The sequence below is a fragment of the Cuculus canorus genome, chromosome 4, assembly GCF_017976375.1.
Source record: "Cuculus canorus isolate bCucCan1 chromosome 4, bCucCan1.pri, whole genome shotgun sequence".
NCBI classification, from domain to species: domain Eukaryota; kingdom Metazoa; phylum Chordata; class Aves; order Cuculiformes; family Cuculidae; genus Cuculus; species Cuculus canorus.
In genome coordinates, this window is record NC_071404.1 from 79223605 (window position 1) to 79248387 (window position 24783).

Consider the following 24783-nt stretch of genomic DNA (forward strand, 5'->3'; position numbering starts at 1 on the left):
GTGCCCCGCTCGCTTCCGCTTCCGGCGGCGCCACGCGCAGCCCGCCCTGCGGTGACGTCACCACGCTCCCCCGCCCCTGGCGCAGACACGCGCAAGCGCAGGCAGGAGCGGACAGAGCCGCGGCCGCTCCTCCTTCGCCCGGCCGTGAGACCGCCGCGCCCCGCTCCGCTCGTTCCGCGCCGCCCCAGCGCCCGCCCGAGCGCAGCGAGACCCGCCCGCCATCACCACCGGCGCCCAGCAACGCGCCCAGACACCGCCTCGAGGGGTGAGCGGTGGGGTCGGGGTAGGCCTGGCCGCGCGGGGCCGCCTGAGGGAGTGCGGTTGCCTGAGGGGAAGGGGGTGGGGGGGCGGCTGAGGGAGCAGCGCGCGCGAGCTGAGGGAGGCGGGGAGGTCGGCGCGCGGGACTGCCTGAGGGGACGGGGGGGTGGGGGGGGTGACAGAGCGGCGCGCGAGCTGAGGGGATTGAAAAGGGGAGATGGGCGCGCGGGGCCGCCTGGGGCGGGGGGAGGTGAGGGAGCGGCGCGCGCGGAGCCGTGAGGGGATGGGGGCGGCAGAGATCAGCGCGCGCGGGGCTGCCTGAGGGGAGGGGTTGAGGGAGCGCGCGCGGGGCCGTGAGGGGAGCGGCGCGCGTGCTGAGGCGGGGAGTGAGGGAGCGGCGCGCGGGGCCGTGCGGGGCTGGGCCGAGGGGAGCCCGATCCCCGCATCCCCGGTGGTTGATCCGCCTCCACGGGCATCGCGGGCCGCCGGAGCCCTCCTTGCTGCATGGATCTGGCCTGCTTCTTCCCCCACCGCAGCTCCGCTTGCAGGCGGAGCACGGCCGAGGCTGCCGCCAGCACGTTTTCTTCCGCAGATCCGGATGACTTGAGACCCGCTTGGGTGTCGGTCGCTTCTCCGAGATAACAGGCCATAGGACTAGAAGAAAGGGTGTCAAGCTGTGTTAGGGCGGCTTCAGGTTGGGCATCAGGAAAAAAAAATCCCTTCACAGAAAGGGTTCTCAGTCAGTGGTAGAGGCTGCCCAAGGAGGTGATGGTGTCCCCAACCCTGGGAGGGGTTTAACAGATGGGCAGACAAGGTGCTCGAGGACGGTTTAGCAGCACTCAGGGATGGTTGGACTAGATGATCTCTAAGGTCTTCTTCAACCAAGCAATTCCATGATGCCTCGAGACTTTCTCATTTGTCTTCTTGGCATCTTTTCAGGCTTTTGCTCTCTCCTCCATTTCTGGGCTCACATAGAGGTCACTGCAGTTGTAAGAACGTCACTGATGCCCAGGAGTATCCCCATGGCAAAGCTTTGAAATCCCTCGGTTGCTTCGGTGACCCTGGATCTTGGGCTCAGTGCCATGCATCACTGCGTGAAAGACCTAACGCAGCAAAGCATGACAGGGTGCAAGATGGTTGTTCGATTTCAAGCAGAAAGTCATGTAGGTTTTGTTATTGTGGCCTTTCCTGTTGGATTGACGATTCCCAAGCTCTCGGTGTGTTCTACGCATATCTGTGTGCAAGCGTTCTTCCCTACAGAGGAAGGGTAAAGATACCCAAGGTGTTTTTGAGCTGCTCAGAAACAGAGTGAGTTTTGTTCGGTGGTTGCTTCTTGTGCAGGTAGGCTGCTTCTCTGCAACCTGGATGTTTAAAGCCAGCATTGTGTTCTTTGGTCTGGAATGGGATGGAGAAGCACGAGGAGAAAGGCGCCCTTTCTTAGTACGCACTTATTTTTTGTGTAAAGCACTCTGCTGTCTACGATGCCTCAGCAGTTTTTCCATTTCTCTTATGGACCCTTTCAATCAGGGAGTAGTAGCGAGATAAGGACAAGAAGTGGTTGCTCCTCAGCATGACTGTGCTGTCCTGCTTGGAGTGGTCTCACACCAAGTGATGTGGAGCAAGTGATGCTCTCTGTACCCCAGGTCCTGAAGTGATCGTAGCACTGCTGGCGAGTGTAGGCTTTGTCAGCTTGCAGTCTGAGGTGCTACTATCATTAACAAGCTGTTCTGTGTTCACTGTGATCATAAATCCATCTGCAGGGCTGTACCTGCCCAAGGAGAACCTCTCTGTTTTGCAGGATTCTTCTCTGCCTTTGGCAGCTAGGGTGTCGGAGACCCGATTTGGCTCACCATTTGAAATGCTCCTGATGTGTTCTCACAGTGTGGGCTCCCCGTGTGGAATTATGATCTGCAGGGTAGGATTTCTTCATTAGCAGGATAAAAAGTTCTCTGTGATAGCTGGCTTAAACCAGAGAGAAAACGGAATGAGCTGAGCATCCAGTCTGCTTATCTGCCGGTGTCGTTATGGGTAAAATGTTTCCTTTTATGGAGGGGAGGTTATACACCTACTATCGCAGTTAAATAATATTTTACAGCACTGAGGAATCACAGTATCTGAGTGCACAGTGTTGGATTAGAGTCTTCCCTCTCTCAGTAGCAGTTGTGACACTGGGTGTCATTGCTTTTGAGAGTGTTTGACAGATGAAGAATTGCACTGCAACTCAGGGAATGCTACTTTTCCCAAGGAAAAGATTTATGTGTCAAACTGATAGGTGTATCTGGTGAGATGCCAGAAGAAAGGCATTGAACCTGGCATTGGGTGATGACAGGGAGATGTGGTGCCTCCCCCAGGAGGGATAGTGCCATTGGCTACTGTTGCTGCTGTTGTTGCTGTTGGAGTGGGTTTGGATGTGGCAGCTCTGTTGCCCAGGCAGCGGTCCCCTGTAGTAGTCGTGCGCCTAAAATACAAGGTGCCATTGAGCTCCTCTCAAAACAAAAACCCAAAGAGCCCATCCCCACAGGAAAATGTGGTTTGAAAGATTGGCGTGCAGTGTCATGGGGCTCAGCCAGTTCAGATTCTAGCAGGTTAGGTAGCAGAGATGACTAAGTAAAGGGACTCTGGTAGGTGATATTTTCTCGTATTTTATTTTCTTTTCAGTTTCAGTGATATTTTAAAATCTAATCTGCAACTTGGACACAAGTTATAGAGCTGTGGATATAAGAACAAGCCATACTACAGCTGGATGTTTGTGTGACGTTAGTCATGGACGAATTGTATGGATGCATTGTTTAGAGGATGAAATTAGCTTGTCAATAAACCACAATATTGCATTTGCGCCTGGTTTTCCAGTAAAAACAAATGGCAAGGCCTGCATCTCCCTTCCAAAGCTGTTAACAGTTTGTCCTGGTGGAGGCTGCCTGCAAGTCTACGTGACGCTTTGCTGAGCTCCTGTCAGAACTTTGCCCAGCTTTTGAAGTGGAATTGGTAAGGCTTCCAGGCAGCATCAGTGGTGGTGTTCTGACCTGAAACAGGGTGGGGTTGGCTTTGAACTGCCCCTTTGGCACAGGCAGAGGCTTTGTGCCCAAGTTTATCCTCTGGGTACCTGAATTTGAGCATGCATGCCACCATTCTGCAGCTCAGTCATCGCCTCGGGTGACTTAATGTCTTGCCACGGGTGACTAGCTACGCTTCTTTTTTCTACAGGATAAGAGAAATAATGATGAGAAAGCTTATGTGTAGTTTAGGGGGAAAGTTTCTGGAATGTGAGCTGCTCACAGAGCAAGGCGTTTGCCAGTGGACATTTTAACTACTCAATGCGCAGTAGCCTTCAGTACTTCAGAAACAAGGTGCCCACCTCTGCAAACTGAGGGGTGATGGTTTGATTTGGGTTTTTTTATTTAGTCAAACAAGTGACACACACAGTTTAATAGATAAATTTTTATGTATAGAAATGACTACAGGCTGAATAAATTCACATGCTATTAATTCAGCCTGGACTTGAGATATTATTGCAGCAGTTGGTTTCTGAGCACTTCAGCACAATTGTCCCCATGTGAGCTCTATCTCATGCGTGTAGCCCTCACTGATTCCATCTTGTTGCAAAGGCTGACTTCTTGCTTTATGTGTCACAGCTGGCGGTTGTTATGCTGGGCCCCCAAAAGATGGGTTTAGCAGAGCTGAGGAGACTCAGTAATGATCGTGTACCTGCAGCTAACAGAATGTTATCACAAAGTTAAATGAATCTTACTGTTTATTTCAGCACTACCCTGCGGTTGCACTTGCTGTGCTTTTCAGAGGACAATGCCCTTTCTGCTTTTGTTCATTTGCTTCTCTTTGCATGCAAATAATAGATAATTCTTTTCTAGGCTAACTCTTCTACTATTTTCTTGAAAGAGGTGATGGTCAAAGTAGCTTAAGATAGGAGCTTGGTTGATGGGGGTAACGGTGATGAGGTTGTCCAGTCCCGCCTGTGAGCTGAAGTTGTTATTGAGTGGCATGAGTGATGCCAGTAAGTTGCAAGATATGTTGTGCTGGTGCGTGTGTATGTTCCTTCTGTTCTGGAGTCTGGTCCCTCCAGTAGATGCCCTGAGACCCTCACCTCTGAGCTTTGTTTGGAGAAGAAATGGATTCTGTGTTCTGTTGGGCCCTCCAGCTTGTGAGTCTCTTAGGAAATGCATCGCGTGGCTGTGGTTGTCTCTGGATCAAGAATGCACTGCCTATCCGGTGTGCATTCCTGGTAGCGCAGGAGTCGGAAGCACTAAATAGGGTGAAAATTAACTCTGGTTGATTAATTGTTATGTCAGCTTGATGTAGGCAGAGTTACCTGTGAGCGAACAGCAACTGCATGGTCTTGATGTTATCCTGTCTGTGCAGCTTATGGCTTCTGCCAGTGTGTATGATGCAGGGGTCTTGAACAATACATCTGCACCATAAAGAAACTAGCGGGTAGATTTATTTGATTTCTGGTGTTAACCATCTCAGTTTCAATATTTCAGTCCTGGGTAGAATATACAGGGGTGCCTCGAGCAGTAAGTTCTCATTAAGACACTTTCCCAGTGGCTGCTTAGGCTGTTCTAAGGATGTGGCTCATTTTATTCAAGTAAGAAGAGCACCTACATCCTGCTGTATTGGCTGTCATTCCTTGACTCTTGAGTATGTATGGGTGAAAACTGGAAAAACAGCTTTTATAGAGCATGTGTCTGTGGGCTTCTGTAGGGACTGGTAAAACATGGAGATACAGGTTTTCTGTCAGTTTGGACTATTTAAATTGTTGATGGCAGTGCCATGGGTTCTGTCTTAAATTTGATGGGTGCCTTTTCCTCCAAATCCTTATGGCCAGCTCAGACTCAGGTCCCTGGCTTTATGAGGTGCTATACTAATGAGGACATGAGGAGACATTAATCTTTTAAAGGCTGGTTTCATGGCATCCCTGTTGATAACAAGGACTACCTGAGATCTTATTTTACTGCCTTTTAATGACCTGAACAGTTCATTAAGCCTCTGCTACCCCTATCGAGATCTCTGAAGAGACAGTGAAAGGAAATAATATTCAGACAGGCTGTGCTGAGACATACTGTGATTCTATGATGTGAATCCATATGGACAAAGGTGAATGTTGCTCATCTCTGAGCATGCACACCTGCTCCTGTTTGAGGTCATTAGGGAGGAATGGGCTGTGTGGGATATTGCGTACTTTCTTTTCTCTGGTTTACTGAAAGATTTCGGCGGCCTTTGCTGAAGCGGAACAACTTCCAGTAAAGAACAGACCCAGTGTGACAGAGATGTGATGTGGTGTCATGACTTGTCACAGGTTACTGTGCTTGATGCCTAGAGGCACTTGCAGCCTTCTTGTTATTGCCAGCGATTTGTTAACATGCACGCTTTGCTTGTTGCTGTATTCATGAGAACATGTGCTGGCTGTGATCTCCTTCTGATAGGTTCTTTTTAAAAATGGTGGTCGAGCTCCATCCTGTGTGTTCTCACAGGGGCTTGCGGTGAAGATCGTGTCACCAGTTCTGTGTTTGTCACCTGCCTGTGGGGCAGGGGGGCAAAAAGAGAACAGCCTCACCTCTAGAAACTGGATCCTTGTCCTTTTAAGGCTGGTTTCTAAGTAGAGCTCCCATGTGCGTGCCACTGCTGTAGTATGAGTCATGTTAGGAAGATTCCTAAATTGCTCAGATTTTGTTTCTTTGGAGGTTCCCACTTAGAATCCTGAAGCAAGTTTTCTGGTTTCTTATCTCCAAGTTCATTTGCCTGCTGCCTTGCCTGCCTATTTTTTTTAAGAGAGAAAGCTGATTCAGCTTTCTTGAGAGAATTGGAGGGAGTCTCATGATAGCAGACACTGGTATTCACAAGTGAGATCAGCCTTCCTGGGAAACGCAACGTGTCAGGTGCTGGCAAGCCATCAAAAGACTTTCAGAGCACTGAAGATCATTTTATGGCAAGGATGATCTGTGAGGTGTGTGGAGGGGTAGGAGCAGAGCTAGTAAAACTGAGAACCATTCAAGGTAGAGGGAATTGATTCCTGGGAAGGCTTTTAAAGCTAGTCGTCTTAGGAGTTGTGTTCAGATCCATGGAAGACAAGGTGGTGTTTGCAGCAGCCAGCCTGGATTTACCAAGGACAAATTATAACTGACCAACTAGCTTGCCTTCCACGATGGCACAAGTGGCTTACTAGGTGAGGAAAGTGTGTTGAGTCCACCGCATGCCTTTGCAGGGGTGTAGGGCACTTGTGTTCTGGGCTGGTGAGCAGAGCATAGTGAAGAGACACTATTCTTCCTTTCCATGTGGACTCTTGTAACACCCCAGACCAGACCACTGCTACCAGCTTTAGCTCCATAGTATGGGAAAAAGCCCTCCATGCTGGAGCAGGTCTAGCATAGGGTCACCAGGGTCATTAGAGGACTGGAGCACCCAGAGAGAGGAGACTTTGAGAGGGCTAGGCTTGTTCAGTTTGCAGGACAGAGGATCAGAGTGGGGACTGATGTGTTACTGCAGCCTTTGACTCCAAAGGGTGTGGATCCCTATTTCTCCGAGCAACGACAGGCACTGCTTGCAAATGGAAGTTCTGTTTGTATGTCAGCACATCATCTTAATCAGAACTTGTTACAATGAGAAACATGTCAGAAACTGGTCCTGCTTTGTGCCTAGGTTGGACCAGGGGACTCCAGAGGTCGTTTCCAACCTAAATTATTCTGTGGTAAATGTGAAATGCAGTTAGCTCAGACATACAGTAACTCAGGCTTTGATCATCTCTAAGGATAAAAGTTTGCCTTCCCATTCCTCAGGGAACACAAATCCAGCCCACAGAATGACGTCAGAATACTGTGCTCCTCTTACAGATGTGACAGTAGCCTTTGGAAGCGGATTGTTTTGAGATAAAAAGGCTGTCTGCCTTCACAAAGTCTGTCCCTGTTCAGTTTGCAGTGCTGCTGAACTTGGATTTTTAATTGTTCATCACTTTATTACGAAAGTATTAAATAAATGGTGGTGGTAGAGGTTTTTAACAGGGTTTGTGGTGTTGAGGGTTTTTTTGGGTTTGTTTTTTTTTTGAAGCACCTGTTTGATAAGTGACTTGTCTTCCCTATTCCCTTCTTGTCAAAGTAACACTGGAATTGAATGAAATGTTTTTATTTACTCAAAGGGAGCGATGTTTCTGAACTGGTGGAGTAGTTCTGTGTGAATTAAGTTCCTGTTTGCATAATTGTTTAAATTCTGATATCATTATACTCACCCTTTGGTGGGAAAGTTGCGATACATAAGACAGTCTTCAAACTAATGTGAATCTTTTTCATTGCAGCATTTGACCCTGTGTACCAAAGAGATGGTGATGGAGAAGCCCAGTCCCCTGCTCGTAGGGCGGGAGTTTGTGCGACAGTACTACACTCTGCTGAATAAAGCTCCAGACTTCTTGCACAGGTAACGCTTTCACACACTCTGTGGCTCATGGTCTGAACACCAGTGTGTGCTATTCATCGTGAACCAGATAAACATTTATTTCTAAGCATGGCGGAGAATCACCTGGCTCACGTTGGGGCTCTCAGGGAACTCTTCCATTGTTCTGAAAAATCCTTAGGCTCCGGAAGCAAGTCTGATCATACGGGTGCATGGTGTATTATCCAGGTTATGATTGGACATTTAAGTCTAAGTGTCGTTGTCTGGACAAGGTAGGTGGCAAACAGAGTAGTTTTTTTCCCCGTGCCCACTATTAAGTGCTACTCTGAATGTGGTTCTTTCTTCCCTACCCCCCACCCCTTTTTTTTTTCCTCCTTCTCTTTCTGGTTTTCATTGATTGCGTATAGCTTGTCACTTAAAATTTTGCATTTCCACATTTGGACTTGGAGCAGCATGGGCTGTTAATAAATAAAGGTGGAAGTAGCTTTGCCAGTGTATAAAAGGAAAAAAGCAATTGCTGTTTGGGTTGGTTGGTCTTGCCTCAGAACTTGACGTCAGGTTGATGATGAAAAATGGGACTGTTTGATCGAACTCCACTTAGACCTCAGATCTTTTTTAATTCAGTCTTTTCATCTGCAGCTTTGAGGCAGGGAAAATAATGGTACCATTTTTACTTAAATCACTGAACGGCTGTGGAACCACGTTGTTTTCTGTGTTCAGTCTATTTTAAGGTGCCTGAGCAGTGTATTCCAGGCTTTCCTTGTCTATGTTTAGTAACCTAACAGGAGTTAGAAGCAAGACTTTTAGCAGTTGCAGAATTTTTGCTTGCCCCTAGAACTTGAACAAATGAGTTGGATCAGATCAACAACTGGACTGGTACATCCGTGTGACACATCAGTATCTGATCCACAAACTGACTACCTGCTCTCACCCAGGAATTGGGTTCCGTACGTACAGGCCTCGTCTGGCTCTTCTTCCCAGCTGGCCTGGGAAGGGGCCCCTTGCCTCAGAGTTACTGTGTGCGGTTAGCACCTTTTCGGTGTACGTTGTCTGTAGAGATCAGCCATTGAAATTCTTGTAACAGACTTAAAAGGTGCAATTTTGCTTGGCCTTTCATTTGCTGGCTTTTCACGCTGATTTCAGACAGCATTTATTCCACAGGCTTGGACTGAGCTGTGGTGCCTGGGAGGAATCTGGGCATTTCACATACTTTGGAGGGTTGTAACGAGCTCTTTGGCCATCGCTTTCTGGAAAGGTGGAGTGTGAAATAGCTGCCACGTGTAGCAAAGAGACAGGATGGATAGGCAGGTGGGATGACTGCTCAGGAAAGTTGTCTATACAGCCTGAGTCCTTGCTCATGCGCTAAGCTTAAAGAGAACAGGGATTAAGAGTAGGAGCTCGCTACATACCTTGGGCAGACTGGAATATTGCCTATTAACCTTGTCACCATGTTCTTGGAGCCTCGGAAGTTGAAAATATGTCTTCAGTTTCTGTTTGTGCTGAAATTCCTAGTGCAATGAGCTCTACAACTTTTGGCTAAAATACTTCTTGGATTTGGTTCTGTCTTTTCATGGGTGTGACCTTTATGTCTCTTTACTTGCAGATTTTATGGCAGGAATTCTTCTTACGTCCATGGAGGACTGGATGCCAGTGGGAAACCACAAGAAGCAGTGTATGGTCAAGCTGTGCGTATCAAAACTGGTCCTGTAGTCCTCGTGCGTGTTCAGAACTTGCCATGTAAATCAGTCTGTTTCTTTATATTGGAGTTTCTTATCTGGTAAATAACATCTGAACCTCCTGTTCAGAGGCAGACAGGGATTTGTTGGCTTGAGTTTTTTTATTCAATTGTTGCTGCTTTTAGTGTGAGCTGTGTTTGATATATCAGCTCTGCATCTGCACTGCAGAAAATACATTTAGGATGGGAAACAAAACCAAGAGGACCTGTTAGGCTTGCCCTCATGATGTATCTTATTTCGGTTAGAAGTGGTTCCTAGGCAAGGAGGCTTTGATCTTTGTGAGTTAGATGAAATTGTGTATGTTACCAAATCCTTCTGCGAGTGGAGTTTTCCTTAAGTGGGAGGTAGCTGTTGAATAAGTGAAGTAAGTGCAGGAAACACGAGTTTTTATGTTGGTTGAGGCTCTTTATCAGAAGGATGTCTATCTCTGCGGGCATCTGTCCATGTGGAGCCACCTCTTAGAGCAATGTGGCTTTTAGCCTGGGACAGGTTTAGTTTCTTCTTCTCTCATCAGCAGAACTTGATTCAACAGCACAAAAATCTTGGCATTGCCGATGCTACCTACTCCTGTCATGTTAGGGTACTTGATGGATGCGTAGTGAGTTGGGGATTTTTGTTTAGGAGGGGTGTTTATTTTTAACACAAGGTAGATCCTGTCACTCTCACAGGCCCTTAAAAAAAAAAAAAAAAAAAAAGCCTTAAAATAGGTCATATATTACTGGGAAAATTGGATAGCAAGTTCTGTGCTTTTTGGCTGCTCTGCAGAGTACTTGAACCCTGGTGGAAGACTTTGGGATAGAAGCTAGATGAGCTCTGGTAGACTGTTCCTGGGGAAAGACACTGCTGTCTTCCTGCTTTTACCCTCTGGGCTTCAGCAGGGTGCCTTTTTGTGTTAGTTGAGACTCGGGTATTTCAAAAATAAATAGCTCTGTGCAGAACTCAGTATAGCTGAAATGTAACTCTCTTTTTCTAGGAGATACACAAGAAAGTAATGTCCTTACAGTTCAGTGAATGCCACACCAAGATCCGTCACGTGGATGCTCACGCTACGCTGAGCGATGGAGTGGTTGTGCAAGTAATGGGAGAGCTGTCAAACAATGGGCAGCCCATGAGGAAGTTCATGCAGACTTTTGTGCTTGCTCCAGAGGTACGTATATGTAGGGTTGCATTTAACTTCAAATCTTGATGGTGGAAACCTGGGCTGCAGCTGCAATTTGTCATACAGGGGCAAAAGATAGCATCTGGCTTTTAGAGCTTGCCCCAGAGGCCGTCATTGAATGTGTCACAGTGCAAGTGCAGAGAAACAAGAGTGTTGGGCCGGGCCTGAGCTGGCTTGTCCTCTTAGACTTAAAGTGTTGGAGCAGTAATCCAAAGCCCATTGGAGCTTGCATTTGAGAGCTGACACTGGCACAAATAAATAAAAAACAGTGAGGCTGAGCTCTGCAGATCAAGTCTGGAGTGTAGTTCTGTGCTTGCTTCAAGTCTGCTGTCAAGTATGAGTGTGGGTTGGTGCTGCCATGGGCTACTGCTCAAATGTCGCTGTTGGCGAGAGTAGGGCTGTGTAAGGGAAAGGGCGTCTTGTGTTCTTTCTGATTCTGCACCCCAACTTCATCACAAACTGTGGTATGGTTGATGATGAAAGGCTTGGAGTCTTGCTGGATGTATTCTTGTTTCCCTTTGCAGTGCTGTAAGCATACGGTCACCCTGTGAAAGTTATTCTGTTTTTTGTTGTAAAGTTTTCCTAAGAGGAAAAATCCAAATTCCTAGATGAAACTGAGGGACTTTGTGTTTAGTTAGAACCTATGATTGCTGTGACTTAGGAAAACTGGGTTTTTTTCTGCTTGTAATTTGCTTTTTCAGTTGGGTGGAAGTTGCCATTCAGTCATTTGCTTCAAGAGGTACCACTTGGAAAATGGCTTTAATGAAATAGTACTCTTCCAAAATGTTGTGTGTGCCTCAAAGCTTGTATCTCTGATCCGTCCGTGTTGTTGGCTGCTCATAGAGTGTAGATGCAAAACCACGTGTGTCGCTGTCTTACAGGGTTCTGTTCCAAACAAGTTCTATGTCCATAACGATATCTTCAGATACGAAGATGAAGTATTTGGGGATTCAGAAGGAGAACTTGATGAAGGTGAGAACTGTACCTGTAGCATTTGTCTTGTTCTTGTTCATCTAGAGTGCATGCAGACCTTCTGCAAGTGTCTGGAGGAGATGGAAGGATGCGAACTGTACTGCGTTCTGATGGAGCGTGGTCATTTGGGAGAGGGCTGAGGCAGGGGCTACACAGTGTGTTATTGAAACTGCCTGCCGGTCCAAAATCATCTGAGATTTATGAGCCAATAGTGCAGTCTTTCTCTTTTACTGCTACCACATGAAAAGCATCTGCCCAGAACACTTGGAAGCAATGTGTCTCCTTGTTGTGCAAGTAGGAGGAAACCAAGCCATCTGAACGAGTGGAAGGGTCTCGTATCTTTTCTCGCAGCTTATTTTGCCTCATTTTGTGGATGAAGCTTTATTTTGATCAGTTTAATGTGCTTTTATTTTAAATACAGCTTGTCTGCACTTGCAGAGATGTTTAAGGGAGTTTTTGTTTTTGGGTCAGAATCTGAGGAAGAGGTGGAAGAGGAGCAGGAGGAAAGACAGCCTTCACCCGAGCCTGTGCAAGAGAATGCGAGCAGTACTTACTACGAGAACCATCCTGTAACGTAAGAAGTCCCTTTTATTACTTGAAGTTGCTTTTTTAATAAGAGTGGGAGGATTGCTTTGTCTTTGGGTTCTGAATATGATCAAACAGGTAGTTTAGGAAACTGCACTTGATAGGGATCTGTGTTGTGTTAACCTGTTATTCTCAAATGCTGCTTCTTGAATGGAGAGAGGAAGTAGAGGATGTTCTTACATTTGTTAGTTTTTTTCGCTCTTGGTTTCAAACCTGAGGTGCAAAGTAGCAGCCATGGTTGTGCACATACTTCATGGGGCCTTTGTCATATAAACTTGTAACAGTGAGCTGACAGGATGTAGTTCATTTGAGCAGGTGGGTACACAAAGTGGGAGTTAACGACAGGTTAGTCCTTAGGTCTGGGTAGCACTTGGCACTGAGAGGAGGGTCAGCTCTTTGAGAAGCTGCTGTACGGCTGTAATGGAAGAACAGATTTCTGCCCCGAGTATCTTAAAATGTAAACAAGATTAAGGACAAAAGAGGGGATTCTGCTGGAACTCTGGCAGTGACTTAACTCAGGTTAACGTGGGAAGCATTTGATGCCTGGAAGCATTAGGTCAGGTTTTGGCTTTGGGGTTACTGCATCAGTTGGAAAGGAGAGGCAAAGGCACCTTTGTTCGTGTATGCTCGTATCGGTCATATCCTGCCTTGTGGCAGTAGCTGCACAGGTAGAGTCTTTGAATTCAGTAAGCGTTTGAGGTGACTGAAGAGAGAAGCAAAGATCCTCAGATCCCTTACTTTTCAAACACACAGTGGAGAGGAAGTTGTGTGTGATTTTTCAGTAAAGATGGCTCACAGCTCCTTTGGGGAAGGAAATTGGATGGCATTCTTGCAAATAAGCTACAGGTTTCGTTCCCAAATGGCCTCCATTTGTGTGTATAGCTTAAATCTTCCACTGGTCTCTCCCCGCTTCTGTTCTTTTAGGAGCAGCAGCCCTTGAGTTTGTTTAGTACATATTCACTATGTCACGGGTTTATATGTCTGTGATTTTCAGATTCTCTGCAGAGAACTATAAAAGGTCTTTGCAGGATTAAAATCTGGTTTTGTGTGCAACTCGAGGAGTACAGTGTATCTCCTCACAGTATTGTATATGGAGGTACTATGTGGTAGCAACTGGAAACCAAACCATCTTTTTAATACCACCGCTACCACAGCAGAGCTTATAGTAAGTCATAAAATACAGAGCAATTTATAAGCTGCATTAAATGCCTTTGATTATTGTAGCAATGGGATAGAGGAGGCGCTGGAAGAATCATCTCATGAACCTGAGCCGGAACTGGAGTCTGAAACAAAAACCGAGGAGTTGAAGGCTGAAGCGGAAGAGAAGACCCTTGAGGAGCTAGAAGAGAAGTCTCCATCTCCACCTCCTGTAGAACCTGTTTCACTACCACAGGAACCACCAAAGGTCCGTTTATAGTCCTGTCTGTGCTTCTGGGTGCAGGTGGAAAACCAGAAGATGTGAGTTCGAGCTTAGCCTTTCTGAGAGCCAAACCAATACCTCTTTCCAGTGTCATGCTCTATGAGCAGCTGGCCTGGAATCTTGAACTTGTGAAAATGTGGAGTTTCACTTCCAAGGAAAGAATGTTTTTTTTAAGTGCTGCTCAAGTCACCCATCATAAATTTAACGCTCCGCTTGTAAAATCTATATGTGGTTTTATAGATGTGTAAACCTTTTTAAAAGCGGGGTTAATTGTGTTAAGAAAACACCTCAAGCTACCACTACCAAAGATCTCACACGATGGGAACCACTGCTCTTCCTTGAAAAAAGCCGTAATGCACTGACACCTGCAAAACTGTGGGCAGTATAGGGTCAGCACCTACCCAGGGTGTTGGCTGAGAGGCAGGGTGCCCAGGCGTAAACCCACTGTACACACTGCGTCATTGGCTGTGGTGACACTTGGGGAGTTTGGAAGAGACAGGAGGAAGTGCTGAAAGCTGGAGAGGCCGTTTCCCAGCTCCAGCCTGTCTCCTGTATTTTGTTTTTTTCAGTCCTTTTTCTCTTTTCCATTTTTACTTCCACCTTCTGGCATCTGCTCTCTTTCTTGATGCCGGAGACACTCAACACTGCAGGGATCTGGGTCCTCGGAGAACAGTGATCTGGGGATGTGGAGGGGACTGGGCTCACTCCAGCCGCGGCAGTGGGCACGGGATATGCTTGCTCCGCGCAGCTGGAGTTCACAGCTTGCACAACAGTTATTGAACGGTCAGATGTGAACCAAAAGTGTATTGCCAGCAGATGAGTTTCCCTGTCGGACTGTCAGTGGTTTGCTATGATTAGTAGCCTAGGTTTGTTGCATTTCCTGCAGGCTTTCTCTTGGGCTTCAGTGACCAGTAAAAACCTGCCTCCTAGTGGTACTGTTTCTTCCTCTGGAATTCCGCCCCATGTTAAAGCACCCGTCTCACAGGTAACCCATCTGTGAACACCTTGGATTGTCTCATTGCTTCTGCAAACTGCTTCAGTTCTTTAAATTAACGGAACAATTTGTTTGACTTAAATTGCACAAATTAATCGTGTCTTAAATGTGAATGCACTCACCTCCTTGTCGCAAGCGAAGGCTCGTACAGGTATAACTTTGGGTGATGGTGACATGAAAATCTGTTCTTGTGAACACAGGAAATCGCTACCGACGCTACTTAATGAAATATGGTTTGCTTTACGGGGAGGGGAGCGAGGGGGGAACCCAAACACCAACTCCCCACAAAACGGTGGCTTTCTAAAGCGTATTTGAAAGAGGTATTTCTTTGACAAAAGTGCCTTGGCAGTAAAAATGGGCAGCACCATTTCTGAGGGGGTGCTCGATTGCCTTATGAGGCCGACATCTACAGAAATACGCTGGATCTCATCGTTCATTTATCATTACCTTGTCACAGAACCCTGTACCAACTTATGACTGTGTGGGGAGTGGAAGGATTCACATTTCCTTGCCAGGACGATGCTGTCTGGCATTGGGTGAGGACGGGAAAGAGGAAAGCGAGTTTTTCTGGGTGCTAGCTCAGGTCCTGTGCATGCCAAGCTGTTCTGAGACTCCATTCGGGTGCCTCCATTTATATAAAAATGTTGAGAACAGAAAATGCATGCTTTAACCTCCTCTGCTGATGCTGAAGCCCTCTGTGCTGTGGTAGCTTATGTCCAACCTTTTCCAGTAGAGCAGCTGGGTTCTTGCAGCGGTTGGTTTTGCACTGCTTTCTTCTCCGATTTTTCACTGTCAGACAAACCTGTCTAGGTTTGCCCTTCAGCCAAACGCGTGTTAAAAAAGAGAACAGAAGAAAGCCTAACAAACCGCCTGGACTTTGTGTGGTGTTGGTTCTGGCTTGACAGGACTGTCCTGGAGGTCAGGTAATGCTTGTGTAGTGAGTTGGGAAGCCCGTCTGTCTTCATCAGCTTCAGCGGGGCCTAGAGCTCTTTGGGGTGTTAGAGCTGTAAAAAACATGCTTTTACTAGTGCAGAAGAGATTTTTCTTACGCAAAACCAAAACGGGTTTTGATTTATTTGCAGCAGTACAGGGGGTGGCGTTTTGTAACATGACTGCAAAAATCCTTTCGTTATCTATTCAAGAAAGCAGGATATAGCTTATAGATGTCCCCTCTTTTGTGTGGCCTCTGCAGCTTGTCTTGCTTCCTGCCTTTTAAATTACTCCTGCTGTGAATTCAGGTTCCAGTAATTCTGTGTGGAAGCTTCTGAACAAGACTGAAAAGGCAAGAATTTCAGTCTCTGCTCTTTTGGAGACGGGATTAGTCAGCTCTTGGCTCCTTTTCTTGCCCACTTTTCAGACATGGTACAGGGAAAGCTGGTGGAAGAGGCACCGGAAGAATTTCTGTGAGGAGTGGCAGATCAGTGGCAGCTTTTTCCTGTTCTCTTGAATCCATTAATGCCAGATCCTGTGCGTGTGAATGAGGACAGTGGAGCGCCCTAGAAGGTGTGTGGCTGCTTTGGGATGCCATTCCAACCAGTGTCACTGATGTTACAAAGCAGCTACCAGCTGTCTCCCTCGTTTCTTTCTCCGTTTTCCTGGTTTCCCCCCATCTTTTATCAAGTTAAAAATACAGCCTCTGTAGTGTTGCCTCAGTACCCGTCGAAGGACAGCACATGTACTGTTTTGGGTATAAAGCAGTTCAGTTCCTGTTTATTTACAGCTGTGGAGTTCAACAGGTCAGCATTTCTTGCCCTTTTTCTTCTCGTGGGTGATTAGAAATCAACCTGCCTATGCTGAAAAGTTGGGCCTTCTCTGCATAGCAATTCCTGATATCCTGACCTCCCATTTGCAGTAACCCATCGGCTGTCGGAGGGGCGGAGGCAGGCAGGGTGCTCCCTCACTCAGGTCTCCTGGCTTGGAAGTGGTGAGTTCAGGGAAAGATCTGTTTATAGACACGGCATTCTCTCACCGCCTTAAATCTGCGTGGGCTCTGGGTAGACTGTTACGACCTGTAGTGCCTTCTTGGAAGTGATGAGTGCTTTCAGTAAGTTGCGTGGTTCCTGTTTGTCTTGGAGACAGTGTGGTGGTAGCTCTGCATCTAGCCTATCTGCTAGAATTCTGGAGAGAGGTGGTGGGATTTTCCTTTGTTCCATGTGATGTGTGGTTTCTGGTTTGCTTGGCCAGCTGGTTCCTTACATGCATGCATTTTGGCTCTGGAGAAACTCTTAAGCCTTGTAAGATGTCCACAACGGAGCTGTGCCAGTCTTTGGAGCCAGGTCTTCTCCTGCTCTTTCCACGTTCCGTTCCAGAGCTGGTGAGTGAAAGCTGACTTGTGGCTGGCTTTGCTGTCCTTGCCAGTGGCATTGCCAGGGCAGGAGGAGGTCCCTTTCTCTCCCCATGTGAGCTCCTGAAGAGAAGAGGCTATGTCACCTTCCCCTTAACGGTTCCCAAGGCTCTGCTAGGCTGAGGCTCGTGGTGTGCTTGTCTCCTGGGCTGAGCACTACTTTAGCCATTGTCTGTTGAAGTCCAGTATTTCATGCCTTTCAGTCTGCTCCTTGTGCTCTCTGTGAAAGGAGAGTCACGATCAGCTGCTGCTTGGGCTGTGCAACAGCCCTGAACGGGCACCTCGGGCTGCCGTGGTGTTTTGAAGGAGCACGGTTCTGCACAAGGGCTTTCCTCTTCCAGCAGCGCTAGGGAGCACTGAGGCGGCCTGCCGCTGTGGAAGGATTGGCACCGGATACACAACAACTGATGGGGTCAGCGGTTTGCAGTGTCCGTAGAGAGAGTGTTTGTGCCGTAGATGAGAGGTTCAGAGAAATGCAAAGCAGGGGGGGAAGCTAACAGTTCTTTGGGATTTAACAGGATGACATCAGTGACTGAGCAGGTCTTTGCTGTGGTGGACAGAAGGACTGAGTGCTTAAGCCTGATAGCCACAAATGTAAGCAGTGGGAGTCAGCATGTGTTGGGTTTTGAGGTATAATTTATAATGCAGTAAGGGTCTGTGAGACAGAGATGGCAGGAGAGCTCCAAGGGATTTTAGCAGGAAGGCAAAATTTTGTAGCTTAGTGTTGGGAGTGGAAAAGTGACTTAGAAGTGTTGGAAGAACAGCTAACGCTTAGCTGGGTAGTGGATGAGTGGTAGGAGGGCTGAAACATCTCTTTAGTGTGCGATAGCTGCATGTCTCATGTAAAATACAATCTCTTTACCCCTGTGAGGCACACGCTGGCTGGAACCATTTGTTATCTTCAGTCCTTACAGGAAAATAAGAGAGATGTTTAACATAAACGGCTTCTCCACAGCAGCCTGGGCCCATAGCCGTTGTCCTTGTGTTTGATCTTCCCCAGAGACTTGTATTCTTCCTTATGCTCCTAGGGATAATTTTACTTTTCTAAGATAAGAACCCAGCAGAGCAGCAGCTCCTGGACTGATGTAGAGAGTATTGAATATGAAAACTGTTCAAAATTGCTTCAGTGACCAGCGGGCTGCATAGAGATATTTTTATTGTTCTGTCTCTTTTTCTCAAATTATCTTGAAAAGCATTTTTTACTTGCAAAAAGTGGAATAGGTTTCTAGCTGCTGAGAATATGAAGGATGTGGTTTGAGCATCGTGGTCTGACATCAGGAGAGAATCTCCTCAGCAGGTAGTCTGTAGAAATAGTAGAAATTGTCATTTCAGGTGGTTTTATTGTGTCAGGAATACTTACTATCCTTCAGAGGGCTTTTGTTTTGTTCTCCTGTTTCTGTTTAGTAGTATCCTTGTAGTTGTCTTGCACTCGAGGAAAAGAATCCCTCAGAGATGCAGACAGAAATTGCGATTTCCCATTTCCTCATGTTCATCTCGGACTGCCTTCTCGTCCAGGAAATTCGAGCTTAGTATGAGAAAGCTTTATTTCACCTCTGTGGGGTTTTTAGTCAGGTTGAGGAATTCCTGAGTAACAGAGCGTTGGGGTCTCAGTGCCTGGTCAAACATGGAAAATCCACCTTAGGCGCTCCAGTCGAGAGAGGTTTGCTTTGCACCTTAGCAGACAACTGAATGCTGCAGTCCTGGATTGGTACAGAGGAATTCATAGCGGTGAAACCACATATTCCCAAACACATTGACATGGATGTACATCTTGTGGAGTTGTTCTGTGCATGCCACTTAGCTATGGCTTGTGTGGTGGGGTATACTTTATTTTGGTGAGTTCTGGGGTTTGGGGTTTTCCTACTGGGCCGGGGTTTGTTAATACCTCCTCTCCTCCTGTTCTAGCCAAGAGTTGAAACTAAACCTGAAGCGCAGTCTCAGCCTCCTCGTGTACGTGAGCAGCGTCCTAGGGAAAGACCGGGTTTTCCACCCCGAGGACCTCGACCAGGTAATGTGGATCAGCCTGCGTGTGTCTGCTTGGGCCTGGCTAACAAGCGGTGTCTCTCTGACGAGTCTTCTCTGTGCCTGTAGTGTAGTCAGCTGATCGTTAATTGTCTGTTCCCGCTGCTGTCCACAAGAACTGGGGAACGTGATTTCAAGTCTGAGCTGGGGATGAGTTGGTGCAGAGGTCTGGCGTTGTTTCCAACCTTCTGTTTTGTGGAAATGTTTTTAATGGTCAGGCCACTTCCTTATATCCTTGAGTACTTTCCCTGTGCTTTGATGCAGTTTTGAAAAGCAGGTATAGGAATCTCAGTGTTTTTTTCCATGTCCTCTAATTTTGCTGAAGCTTGGAAGAGAGAGCTCTGAAATACCCGTTGTGACTCTTTGTTCTGGGAGAAACCGAAGCGTCTCCACCAGGTCTAGCTAAAATGGGTTCCGATGAAGGTTCTCAATAAGTACTAAAGTGCAGTACGAATGGAGCTTAAAGTGCTTTTGTCTGTGATCAGTGCAAGTATCTCCCTGTTTGGGGACAATACTGAGACCAAAAGGATTTAAAGCACCAAGAGAGAACCATGACATCTGGTACAGGTCACCATGTCTGCGTTTTTAACGTGTCATGTGCAGCAGGCAGCAAAAGCTGTGGCTTGTGGCCAAATCAAGTTGCAAATCTGCATTTCCACTCCTGAATGTAATCAAGTCCTACAGAGAACAGGTGACAGTCTTTTAATTCTGATCGTACACTGTGGGGCGGCAGAGGCAGGGGAGAAAAAGCTGACATCTCAGTTGATGAAATGGTAGAGCTTTAGCCTTGCAATCTTAGTTTTAGAGGAGGTCAGCAAGCTTTTGTATCTGCTTAACGAAGCCTTTCTGTTGAGCTAGCAAGCTTGCTGTCCCTGGGCTGGTAGAGGAAGCTGCAGAGAGGAGGGTACATCCCTACGCCATAGTACTTGAGGTACTGAAGGGGTAACAGCGTGCTGCTGCCATGCTGCAGGGCAGGCAGGGATGCAGTAAGAAGAAACTGGGAAGGACTTCCTCCTGCCTGCTACTGAGCATCCTGCTTCTTCAGCTGAGCTGGAGGGAGCACTAAGAACTCTCCCTTGTGTTTGGGACACAGTGGCGGAAGATGAAAGCCGGAAAAGGGGACAGGCAGGCACTTTTTAATGAGTGCTGAAGTGAGGACACTGATGTTGTGCTAAGGAATTGATAGGGGGTGGCTGAAATCCTCCTCTTTTAAAGAAGTGTTTAAAATAGGTAGTGACCTCCTCTTCCATGTAACGATCTAAGGTACACCAGCCTCTTAAACAAGTGTGCCCAGTGTGCCACATGCTTTAGTTAACATGGATTTATTTAATGTAACAGACAAAAAGAACACAAATGCTTTGTGCTTTTATCACAGAACTGTCGGGACTGTGTGGAGCAGAAGACAGTGCCTCTCACTGCATCACCCGCTCCAGAGCTGGAGGGGCAGAACCATTAGGGTGAGAGTGGGTGGTGCTGTTTGTCGATGTGTTCACATCTTCTAACCTTGGTGGCTCTGTCGCCTTCTTTCTGTTGGCAACAGGGAGGGGGGACATGGAACAGAACGAGTCAGATAATCGTCGAATAATCCGCTATCCTGACAGCCACCAGCTCTTTGTTGGGAACTTGCCGCACGATATCGATGAGAGTGAACTGAAAGAGTTCTTCATGAGTAAGTAACGGTTTCAGCTGCGGAAAATAAGAGGAAAGATTGTGTTCAAAAGCCACTTGATATTCACTCGAGGCAAGCTTTTCCCTCCTGCAACACTCCGAGTGTGGAACACAGGGAGGGGTGGTAGAGCTGGCACCATGGTTTCTTTTAATGTGGCTTTTCCCTGGTGTTTTCCCAGGCTTTGGAAACGTGGTAGAACTTCGCATAAATACTAAAGGCGTGGGAGGAAAGCTGCCTAATTTTGGCTTTGTGGTATTTGACGATTCTGAGCCGGTCCAGCGAATTTTAGTTGCCAAAGTAAGTACTGGGGTTGAATAGCTTCCAGAGGATGGGTAAGCGCCCGAACCCCCGAGCGGTGCAGGCCATCCCAGCTTGTGTTGCCATTGTTTCTAGCATTCATTCCTAAGAACTGTTGTAAGGAAAACATCGCATTGGTGCACTCATTCTGTTGGGAGTGTTCAGTAGCTTAGGAAAGCTGTGCCAGCGCCCCTCAAACCACATCGTGCCAAACTCAGGTCTGTTACCTCTGTGCACAGACACCACATGGACCTCGGCACTTATTCTGAGAGATCCTTTTCCGCTGAAAGTTCAGTATGTAACCTCTTGAAGGGCATCGCGTGCATCTCTGAACTCTGTGTCCTGAGGCTGAGAAAAAGGAACAAGGTTGTTTGCGGTGGTGACTTGAGGAGGCAGAGGAGAAAGCAGCAGTTTTCATGGCTAGGATGTGGGAGTGAGCCCCGGTAGAGCCGCGTAGCCCTGCGGTGAAAAGGCGAAAGCCAGCGGTGAAGAGGCTAAAGACAACTCTGCCCTTAATCGAGAAAGACATTTTAATTCCTTGCATGCCGAATGAATGTAACAGTGCTGTTCCATTTGCCATAGACCCCTAGGGCTAAGGTTGTGTGCAGGGAACTGTTAAGTTTTGTCTTTGACGCACAAGTGGAGGTAGGCTGATGCATGCCGTGAACACAGTGTTTTCATGTGCCTCATGTAAGTGGGCTTTGTGAAATGGTGACTAACATGTGCCTTGAAAACTTTTCCCTATAAGCCCATTATGTTCCGGGGTGAGGTGCGCTTGAACGTGGAAGAGAAAAAAACCAGAGCTGCTCGTGAAAGAGAAACCCGAGGTGGAGGCGATGACCGTAGGGATATTCGTCGCAATGATAGAGGCCCTGGGGGTCCCCGAGGAATAGTGGGTGGTGGCATGATGCGAGACCGTGATGGAAGAGGACCCCCTCCGCGAGGTGGCATGGCACAGAAACTTGGCTCCGGACGAGGAAGCGGGCAGATGGAAGGCCGTTTCACTGGACAGCGCCGCTGACGCCTCCGCTGTGGGCAGACGGTCTCGGCAGTGGTACATTATCCATCGTGTTTGCATTCTTGTTATTTTTTTTTGGCTTTGGAATGTGACACAGCCCTTCTGATCATTTCTTTGATGTGAAAGCATCCTTTGGTTTCCAGTTTAAATTGAGGTGGATGTTCTTTCCACAGTTTCACAACAGGAGTCACGCTGTTAATTTATAAATGTAGACTTGGAGAATTGAGGACTGGAAAAAAAGACCGGTTAACTCTCCGCAACAAAAGCAAACTAAAGGACATGCCCAGTAGAATTCAGGTCCTTTCAGTCAAAACCCTCTGCTGCACATTTTGTGTACATGTTACTGTTTCTGCCTCTTACTGTTGGAAACACAAATAGTGCAGTTTGTGCAATTGCAGAAGCTTGCCTTTTTTTTTTTCCTTCTTAGAACACTCGGCTCCAACAAACTCGTGTTTACGCACTCATCAGAGTGCACTAATGGGTACTCTGAACTCCTTTGTATCGGCATCTGCTGGAGGCATCGGAGGGAAACGCCTTCATCCTCTTTCTCAGACAGAATAGCTTGTGAAACAATGCGGGCATCTGGTCTGCTTGCTGTGACCAACATGTCCACACGCAAACCTTAATAAGACTACCGGTTTATTCCCGAAGGAATCCATTTAGCTGTAAAGTAAGCAGAAGCCAGGGTTTCAAAGCCGTAGCCCTCAGTAGGCACCAAGTTTGGTAGCTCACGTCAGATTTTTCTACCTGCCCCTCGTCAGTACAGGGATGGCTGCTCAACACACTCCTCCTTCCCCACTCCCCTTCGATACGCATTGTACAGTGAAACTTGTCTTGACTGTATTTGAGTTCTCTGGTAATGTCAAAAGCATGATGGTGCCTTCTATGAATACATCATTCCAGTCTCGCTGGTGATTTTGTACAGTATCGTGTATGATTTACTGTGCTGCAGAGCCAATCGGCTGCAACGCATTTAAAGGAAATCATTGAAAAAATGTATTAAAAAAACAAATTGCGATATCTTTCAACCAGTAAATGTTGCTAAAGCGATCAGCCACCTCGCTCTTGGATTAACAAGTTCGCCTGGTTCTTTGCAGAGGGGGGAAGGGAGGAAGAAGGATCCAAGTAGTCTCCAGGTTGTCTCTTCTCTGTGTTTGGTGTCAAAGAAAGCGGATTTGAAGTCTCTTGGGCGTGAATTTCAGCGGTCAGCCAAGAACGGTGAGCCCTTGTTACCGGGAGAAGTGAGCATCCTCTGTGGGGTGAGCTTGTTGCCCGAGGATACTGCGATTTTTGGAGAACCAAACAGCAGCTCTTGAGTACTTGCATTTTCCGGTTGCGCTTCTTGGAAAACTCTACTCATTTTGCACACAGCTCAGCTGAAGCTGACGCTTGCGTGGCTCCGGACTGAAGGACAGAAAGGAGACCTCCTCTTCCGTCTGCCTTCTGGGCTGTTCCAGCAGAGAGGCCTGGATGGTGTTCTGGAGCGCGTTCCCCTACTCTGCAGCTGCAGCGGGTAGGACAGGCCACTGGACACCGGGTCAGGCAGCAAGCACCGAGCTCGGAGGCATCGGGAGGAAAGGAGGGGGTGTTTGTGTGTGTGTCTGTGAAAGTGCAGCCACGTAAAGCTGCTCCTGAGCGCGGGAGGCCTCCGATAACACTCGTGGCAGTTTGCAGCAGGAGCAGATAGGGCGTCAGAGCAGTCTGGCTCTGGATTACAGAATCACTGCCTGCTTCCGAGTAAGCTGGAAGATTTTGCACATATCTTTCTGGTATCTTTCATCAGGCCAAGCAAAGCGGCATCTGTCTCTTTTCTCCCAGACGCGGGATCTTGTGTGTTCCATGGTAAGTCTTGCACTATTTCGATAGCCTTTTTCTTCCAGTGCACGTTTCTTCCATCTCTGTTTCCATATTTCGGTTTTCCATTGAAGGTCTTGCCTTTTTGGCTGTTGCCTGGGAATCTGTAGTCCTTGCCTGCCCACCACATGCCAGCACTACCTGGCTTTGAAGCCTTGGGACGGACGGCTGCCATCGGTGAGCAGTTTGCCGACGGCGTGTTTGGCGGAGCCTCTTCCGCGTGTTTTCCTTCTGTGGCACTGTGGTGGTTTGTGGCCACCCGGTTCTGCTGTGGCAAACAGCTCTGGGAATGAGCTTGATGACAAAAGACAAGGCTTGAAAATTGCTGCCGAGCCGTTGTGCTTTCTGGCTCGCTGGTTTAAGCGACGTGGCTGACCGCTGGAGCGCCGTCCGGAGGAAGTTTACAAGGTGATGGTTCACCTGCCGTGCCGCGGCCTCTGCGTGTTTTTGGCCCTCTTGGTAGCGCTCATGCCTCGGCGGGGAGGAAGGGATTTGCTGGCTGTTCCGTTAGGCGCTGGTTTGTGGATGGTGGGAGTTGTCCTTGCGGTTCTGTTTCAACAACTTGGCTGACCGTCTTGGCTTTAGTGGATTCCCACTGTTGCTGTACCGTGTTGAGCATTATCTGCTGGTAGATCCTAGTTTAATTGTTGCAGGTGGAAAGTATTTTTTCTTTGACATTTCCATTCTGAATGTGTTCTGCCTAAACATGCCAATAAACTACTGATGTCTGCAGCATCCATCCCTGTCCCTAATTCTCTTGAGCGCAGGCTGCTGTGCGGCGCGGTTTCTTCCCTGGCCGTACAGCAGAGGCTTTCTTACGGAAGTTGTTGTCAGAAGGCGATGGGCAGCTGTAGCCCCGCGGTGTCGTGTGCTTTAGTTGAGGTGTTTGATTTGAGTCGATGAGCTGTGCTTTGCCGAGGCTGCACAAACTCCTGTCCCAGGACGTCGGCTTACGAAGGCACCAGGGTTGGAAACGACGCTGGCATCACCAAGGAGCCGAGCCTGCTTCCCTCGTGGTCGCTGGGGCTCCGGAGCAGAAAGCCGAGGAGAACAGACACGG

General features: G+C 47.7%; 1 protein-coding gene across 3 annotated transcripts; it reads left to right on the forward strand.

Moving 5' to 3' along the window:
- Positions 1 to 104: 104 nt before the first annotated feature.
- Positions 105 to 24461, forward strand: G3BP2 (G3BP stress granule assembly factor 2). 3 transcript variants are annotated; one of them, XR_008449646.1, is made up of 13 exons: positions 106 to 265; positions 7559 to 7677; positions 9257 to 9338; positions 10363 to 10536; positions 11430 to 11520; positions 11992 to 12094; positions 13330 to 13510; positions 14412 to 14510; positions 18769 to 18871; positions 20426 to 20554; positions 20733 to 20851; positions 21600 to 23711; positions 23798 to 24460. XR_008449646.1 is itself a non-coding variant. In XM_054065368.1 (12 exons), exons 2-12 carry the CDS (start codon positions 7583 to 7585, stop codon positions 21870 to 21872), a joined length of 1449 nt encoding a protein of 482 aa, XP_053921343.1. In that variant the 5' UTR covers positions 106 to 265; positions 7559 to 7582; the 3' UTR covers positions 21873 to 24460. The 3 variants fall into 3 exon arrangements, 2 of the variants coding, with proteins under 2 accessions (XP_053921345.1, XP_053921343.1); XM_054065368.1 differs by having other exon boundaries at positions 21600 to 24460; XM_054065370.1 differs by lacking the exon at positions 14412 to 14510 and having other exon boundaries at positions 105 to 265; positions 21600 to 24461.
- Positions 24462 to 24783: the final 322 nt, after the last annotated feature.